Source organism: Oncorhynchus tshawytscha, linkage group LG20, assembly GCF_018296145.1.
Source record: "Oncorhynchus tshawytscha isolate Ot180627B linkage group LG20, Otsh_v2.0, whole genome shotgun sequence".
Classification (NCBI taxonomy): domain Eukaryota; kingdom Metazoa; phylum Chordata; class Actinopteri; order Salmoniformes; family Salmonidae; genus Oncorhynchus; species Oncorhynchus tshawytscha.
In genome coordinates this window covers 29,944,940-29,952,846 of record NC_056448.1, presented here as the reverse complement: position 1 = coordinate 29,952,846, position 7,907 = coordinate 29,944,940, and the positions used below count along the sequence as shown (strand labels likewise).

At 46.6% G+C, this 7,907-nt stretch overlaps 1 protein-coding gene across 3 annotated transcripts in view; it reads left to right on the top strand.

Annotated features, from left to right (window-relative positions):
* Positions 1-7,055, top strand: part of LOC112220236 (myocyte-specific enhancer factor 2C) — a 37,219-nt gene extending 30,164 nt beyond the window's left edge. For all 3 annotated transcript variants that reach the window (XM_042302471.1, XM_042302469.1, XM_042302470.1), the window contains exons 6-9: positions 1-98; positions 1,827-1,956; positions 4,987-5,110; positions 5,400-7,055. The exon at positions 1-98 is cut by the window's left edge and continues 93 nt beyond it. In XM_042302471.1, the coding sequence (XP_042158405.1) occupies positions 1-98; positions 1,827-1,956; positions 4,987-5,110; positions 5,400-5,733 (686 nt within the window). In that variant the 3' untranslated portion in view covers positions 5,734-7,055. The remainder of the gene's footprint in view (positions 99-1,826; positions 1,957-4,986; positions 5,111-5,399) is intronic.
* The last annotated feature ends 852 nt before the right edge of the window (positions 7,056-7,907 follow it).

Genomic DNA, 7,907 nt, shown 5'->3' with positions numbered 1-7,907 from the left:
CTTCGCCCCCGATGAACTCCATGACCCTGATTGGCAACCGCAAGCCGGACCTCCGCACGCTGCTACCCCCTGGCAACAAGAACAACATGCCCTCCATCGTGAGTCATCTCCTCCCTCAATTTCTGTCTATCTCATCTTTCTCCATCTCTGTCTATCTCCTCCCTCCATCTCTGTCTAGCTCCTCTTTCTCCATCTCTGTCTATCTCCTCCCTCCATCTCTGTCTAGCTCCTCCCCCCATCTCTGTCTAGCTCCTCTTTCTCCATCTCCCCTGAGACAGTCTTCCTGCCTCTTACACAGTCCCTCAGACCCCTACACAGTTCCTCAGACTCCTACACAGTTACTTGGCTCTCCATCTCACAGTTCCTCTGAGACACAGTTCCTCTGACTAGTTCCTCTAACTCTTCCTCTGACTCCTACACAGTTATTCTGACTCTTACTCTTACACAGTCCTCTGACAGACTCCTACACAGTTCCTCAGACTCCTACACAGTTCCTCTGACTCCCTACACAGTCCCCTCTGACTCCTACACAGTTCCTCTGACTCCTACACAGTTCCTCTGACTCCTACACAGTTCCTCTGACTCTTACACAGTTCCTCTGACTCTTACAGATTCTGACTCTTCCTCTGGTTCCTCTGACTCCTACACAGTCCCTCTCTGACAGTTCCTCTGACTCCTACACAGTTCCTCTGACTCCTACACAGTTCCTCTGACTCCTACACAGTTCCTCTGACTCCTACACAGTTCCTCTGACTCCTACACAGTTCCTCTGACTCTTACACAGTCCCTCTGACTCTTACACAGTTCCTCTGACTCCTACACAGTTCCTCTGACTCCTACACAGTTCCTCTGACTCTTACACAGTCCCTCTGACTCCTACACAGTTATTCTGACTCTTACACAGTTCCTCTGACTCCTACACAGTTCCTCTGACTCCTACACAGTTCCTCTGACTCCTACACGGTTCCTCTGACTCCTACACAGTTCCTCTGACTCCTACACAGTCCTCTGACTCCTACACAGTTATTCTGACTCCTACACAGTTCCTCTGACTCCTACACAGTTCCTCTGACTCCTACACAGTTCCTCTGACTCCTACACAGTTACACAGTTCCTGACTCTTACAGTCCTGTCCTCTTACACAGTTCCTCTGACTCTTACTCTTACAGTTCCTCTGACTCTTACAGAGTTATTCTGTCCCTCTCCTACACAGTTGACTCCTTACACAGTTCCTCTAACTCTTACACAGTTCCTCTGACTCCTACACAGTTATTCTGACTCTTACACAGTTCCTCTGACTCTTACACAGTTCCTCTGACTCCTACACAGTCCCTCTGACTCCTACACAGTCCCTCTGACTCCTACACAGTTCCTCTGACACAGTTCCTCTGACTCTTACACAGTCCCTCTGACTCCTACACAGTCCCTCTGACTCTTACACAGTCCCTCTGACTCCTACACAGTTCCTCTGACTCCTACACAGTTCCTCTGACTCCTACACAGTTCCTCTGACTCCTACACAGTTCCTCTGACTCCTACACAGTTCCTCTGACTCCTACACAGTTCCTCTGACTCCTACACAGTTCCTCTGACTCCTACACAGTTCCTCTGACTCCAACCCCCTCCGTACTCTAATATGAGTTGTATTGTTTTTCATGCTGCCAGTGTGAGGATTTTGACATGATGCTGGTAAGTAGTGTGACATCACACAGATGGACAACGTGGAGTTGCTATGCTGAATATCTGTTTATGTCTAGAATGACCATAGACCCAAATCCTTCTAGCCACAAGTGTACTAATGTTAGTTTATTATTTTGTTGTTTCAGAACCAGAGAATAAACCACTCCCAGTCTGCCCAGACATTGGCTACCCCCGCAGTCTCCATAGCAACACCTACTCTGCCCGGGCAGGGTATTGTAGGGTACCCCTCTGCCCTCTCCACCTCATATGACACAGGTAGGCACTCCGTCTTCTGCCACTCCGTCTTCTGCCACTCCGTCTTCTGCCACTCCGGCTTCTGCCACTCCGGCTTCTGCCACTCCGGCTTCTGCCACTCCGGCTTCTGCCACTCCGGCTTCTGCCACTCCGGCTTCTGCCACTCCGGCTTCTGCCACTCCGGCTTCTGCCACTCCGGCTTCTGCCACTCCGGCTTCTGCCACTCCGGCTTCTGCCACTCCGGCTTCTGCCACTCCGGCTTCTGCCACTCCGTCTTCTGTAAATATGTGTTATTATTTGTATTATTGTTTCATTCACTTCTCACTTCCTCTTGTCACGAACCGGCTCAAAGCCCGTAACAAAGGGAGACAACGTGGAGATAAGGAGTAACAAAATATATATTTATTAACTAAAGCAACTAAGGAAAATATACAATGGTGTGTGTAATCAGAAGTGTAAGTGAGTGTTTTGCATGCATGAATGTGAGAATGCAGGGTGTTGAAAGGTGCCAAAGCAAACAAACAAAAGGCCACCAAGAACCACAACACAATCTACAAAGGTGTCTGCATGGAGAGAGTCTCCTCCATGAATGTGGAAGAGGTCTATTTATCCTGGGAGACACCTGGCCCAGGTGTTTCCCATGAAGCTGACGACCCTCCCAACTCCGCCCACCGGCATCCTAATAAGGAAACAAGAACAAAGACAGAATATGGCAGACAGAGTGGGAGGGTCGTCACATTCCCCCCCATAAAACCGGGGACCAACAAGGGCCCCGGAACAACGACACAGCCTCTGCGTCCCAAATTGACACAGCCTCTGCGTCCCAAATTGACACAGCCTCTGCGTCCCAAATTGACACAGCCTCTGCGTCCCAAATTGACACAGCCTCTGCGTCCCAAATTGACACAGCCTCTGCGTCCCAAATTGACACAGCCTCTGCGTCCCAAATTGACACAGCCTCTGAGTCCCAAATTGACACAGCCTCTGAGTCCCAAATTGACACAGCCTCTGCGTCCCAAATTGACACAGCCTCTGCGTCCCAAATTGACACAGCCTCTGAGTCCCAAATTGACACAGCCTCTGCGTCCCAAATTGACACAGCCTCTGCGTCCCAAATTGACACAGGGTCATGTGTTCACACCTCCACCTGCACCAACCAACCTCCTCCTCCCCAGACCTCAGCAACCTTTGCACACAGGAAGCAATATTTAAGAGGAAAGAAGAACACAAGACCAGGAGGGAACAGACAGGAAAGATAGAACATGACAACCCCAAACAATGGTCAGTCACGTAAACATTCAGGAACATGGCACAAAAGACCAACAGCTACGAACTCCAACGAAAAGAACATCAGGGTCCTTCTTCATTTTTACAACTCCCAACGATTCATAGTCACTTCCAACGATTCATAGTCACTTCCAACGATTCATAGTCACTTCCAACGATTCATAGTCACTTCCAACGATTCATAGTCACTTCCAACGATTCATAGTCACTTCCAACGATTCATAGTCACTTCCAACGATTCATAGTCACTTCCAACGATTCATAGTCACTTCCAACGATTCATAGTCACTTCCAACGATTCATAGTCACTTCCAACGATTCATAGTCACTTCCAACGAAACAGAATTTCACTAATTTCAATCATTTAACCTTGTAGTGTTCAGCGATCTTCAACAGCTGTTCTTTTGTACATAATTCTAACAGGTCCTCTGATGGAAAGCGAATGAACTTGTATACATGAGACACCATAGTCATAAGCAAATAATCTTGCTCAACCCCTCTGCTGAGCACATCAGACCACAACCAGAGAAATGACAATCACCCTGAGCACCACAGAAAAGAGATGAGATACGGAGCTTCCCCAAAACCTACAATAACTCAACCCTAGTCTTCGTGCAGATTTGCGGTGGGTATTTACGCACTGTAGCCCGCTGGCAAGGAAATAGAACTCCCCAGCATGCTGGCAAATTCCACCAAGCCACGGATGTGCCCCCAAGACAACTGCTCAGTCCACAGACACTACACAAAAATAACAAACATTTAACCATGCCCAACATGTCCAAAATTGAAACACGTCGCTAAGCCTATCAGGGGAAAAAGGCTATAGCTCCGGGTAGCAAGTTCCACTACCCTACACAAATCTCCTACCGAGGTACACAGCCGATTTACTCACCTCCTCAGACTGACTTCCCAACAGAAAGTAGAACAAGAGTTTCCAGGCTAGGCAGGGCCTGGAAACTAACCATGATCTCTCCAACGCAGCACACAAACCAAACAACAAAGGCAACCAATACTGGGCCTATCAAAGTCAATATGCAAACCAAACACGTAACTCCACGGTCTCCCAAACCAATAGTTCAAAGATCCCGGACGAGCTCCCACTTGTCACGAACCGGCTCAAAGCCCGTAACAAAGGGAGACAACGTGGAGATAAGGAGTAACAAAATATATATTTATTAACTAAAGCAACTAAGGAAAATATACAATGGTGTGTGTAATCAGTAATCAGAAGTGTAAGTGAGTGTTTTGCATGCATGAATGTGATAATGCAGGGTGTTGAAAGGTGCCAAAGCAAACAAACAAAAGGCCACCAAGAACCACAACACAATCTACAAAGGTGTCTGCATGGAGAGAGTCTCCTCCATGAATGTGGAAGAGGTCTATTTATCCTGGGAGACACCTGGCCCAGGTGTTTCCCATGAAGCTGACGACCCTCCCAACTCCGCCCACCGGCATCCTAATAAGGAAACAAGAACAAAGACAGAATATGGCAGACAGAGTGGGAGGGTCGTCACACTCCCTTGCTGCTCCTCCTATGGACATTCCATCTGGGACATTAGAGTTTCACTGTACCCTGCAATTACCTCTGCAACCCTTTGCATGTGACTAATAAACTCATCTAATCTAATCTCTTCTGGACAGTGACCTCAGCTCCATCTCTGACCAAAAGTAACACTTTTATAGCGAATAAGAAGAATTCATTTCAGATTTGCCCAAGATGTGTAACTTTTGTTGTCTCCCCCCTCTCTATTCCTTCCTCTGTAGAGTACTCTCTGGGTGACCTGTCAGGGTTTGGTAACAGATCAGGATCTCTCCACCTGGGATCAGTAACAGGCTGGCAGCAACAACCGCTACAGAATATACAGCACTCAGCACTGGGACACATGGGGTAATTGTGTGTGTGTGTGTGTGTGTGTGTGTGTGTGTGTGTGTGTGTGTGTGTGTGTGTGTGTGTGTGTGTGTGTGTGTGTGTGTGTGTGTGTGTGTGTGTGTGTGTGTGTGTGTGTGTGTGTGTGTGTGTGTGTGTGTGTGTATATGTGTGTGTGTGTGTGTGTGTGTGTGTGTGTGTGTGTGTGTGTGTGTGTGTGTGTGTGTGTGTGTGTGTGTGTGTGTGTGCTGTCTGTCTGTCTGTTTCCTTCTCCTCTTTTGTAATCACTATCTCTCCTCTCCTCTGTCAGAAACATTTGTCAGAACTCCAACCTTAACCTCCAGAATGTCCATCAGAACCTCTACATCAAGTCAGAGCCCACCTCCCCGCCCAGAGATCGAGGCATCGGATTTGTCAACGGAGGGATGGGGGGTGTGTCCCATGGCTACCCAACAAATCAGGGCCCCGCGGAGGCAGGGCAGTCTCCTGGCGACAGCCTATCCAGCTGTGGCAGCTCATACGATGGCAGTGATCGAGAGGATCACCGCGGAAATGACAACTTCCTGCTACACCCGATGTCCAATCAGGAGCGCCACAGCCCGTCCCTCAAACGAATGCGCCTATCAAAATGCTGGGCTACATGATAAGGCATGCCTCTTATTCACAGAGGGGGAGGGGCTTGTTTAGTGTTATTATGACTATTATTAAGCTTGTGTCCAAAATGGCACACTTTTCCCTATATAGTGCTCTTGCCAAAAGTAGTGCGTTTTATAGGGAATAGGGTGCGATTTCAGATTTGCCCTATATTCTTCTTGTGCAGAGTGAGAGTGTTCCACTATAACAGGGACATTATATACAGGAGTGTGGAGGGAATATAACAGTGACAGACTGGGTCTGAAATGGAACCCTATTGCCCACGTAGTGCACTAACTATGGGGAAATAGGGAGTGATTTGAGACAACCAGTGATATTATACAGGAGTGAGGGTGGATATGGTGTGGGGGAGTCAGTGTGGGAGGTCTGTTGCCTGTGTTGTGTATTTGTGGGAGAGAGAGGAAATCAGTAACTTAATATGTACGCTATGTAAACTAACTAACAAAGGTTGAAGAAGTCTGGTACTCTGTATGGATAAGATACTGGTGAGTCACTAATATACTAGGAGACACAAGGACAGGCACTGTGAGTGGACACGTGTGTGTGTGTGCGTGCGTGCGTGCGTGTTCGCTCGCTACCTAGGCTCTGATGTCCCAATCTGCAGCTGGCTGACTAGCAGATAGAGTGAGTGTTCACTACAACCCATTAATGTTGCCGGTTCAACATATTTATGTGTATATATAAATGAAGAACACGGGAGGATTTGGCAGACAGAGAGAGAAAATGAAAGGGATAGAGAGATAGACAGAGAAGGGAGGTAAAGACTGATGGAGAAAGGAAGAGAGCAATAGAAGGAGACAGAGAAAAAGGACAACGATAGGGGGAGAGGGAAGAAGGAGAGGGTGAAAGCCATTATGCAACAGGTTGCACAAAGCTGGAACTATAGAATAATAGTGATTGATCGATCAAGAATATTCTAATTATACAGCTGGAACCCTGGACAACTAGAATGTCTCACTTGAAATGAAGGCGCCTAGGAATTGTAGTTCAACTCAGTCAGAATACTTTTTAAGAGCCATATGCTAACAAATACTATCTGAGTCATATACACTACAGTGCTACTCATTCAGATGGAGAGAAAGAGAGACTGTTTTACCAGCCAGATAGACAGCCACATGGAGGAGGTGGTGTGAGTTAAAACAGAACTCCCAAAGCCATATTATTATAAAATGGGAAGTCAACGCTTTGCTGCACAAACAAGTGGTTTCTCTTTATGGTATTTTGAAAATATTTTGAAAATCAAAACTATGAAATAACACATATGGAATCATGTAGTAACCAAAAAAGTGTTAAACAAATCAAAATCGATTTTATATTTGAGATCCTTCAAATAGCCACCCGTTGCCTTGATGACAGCTTTGCACACCCTTGGCATTCTCTCAACCAGCTTCATGAGGTAGTCACCTGGAATGCATTTCAATTAACAGATGTGCCTTGGTAAAAGTTAATTTGTGGAATTTCCTTCTTAATGTGTTTGAGCCAATCATTTGTGTTGTGACAAGGTAGGGGGGTATACATAAGATAGCCCTATTTGGTAAAAGACCAAGTCCATATTATGGCAAGAATGGCTCAAATAAGCAAAGAGAAATGGCAGTCCATCAATACTTTAAGACATGAAGGTCAGTCAATAAGGAACATTTCAATAACTTTGAACGTTTCTTCAAGTGCAGTCACAAAAACCATCAAGCGCTATGATGAAACTGACTCTCATAAGGACTGCCACAGGAAAGAAGACCCAGAGTTACCTTTGCTGCAGAGGATAAGTTCATTAGAGTTACCAGACTCTGCAGCCCATATAAATGCTTCACAGAGGTCAAGTAACAGACACATCTCAACACTAACTGTTCAGAGGAGACTGTGTGAATCAGACCTTCATGGTTGAATTGCTGCAAAGAAAACGCTACTAAAGGACACCAAAAATAAGAAGAGACTTGCTTGGACCAAGAAACACAAGCAATGGACATTAGACCGGTGGAAATTTGTCCTTTGGTCTGGAGTTCAAATTGAAGATGTTTGGTTCCAACCGCCGTGTCTTTGTGAGACGCAGTGTGGGTGAACAGACGATCTCCGCATGTGTATTTCCCACCATAAAGCATGGAGGAGGTGTTATGGTGTGGGGGTGCTTTGCTGGTGACACTGTCTGTGATTTATTTAGAATTCAAGC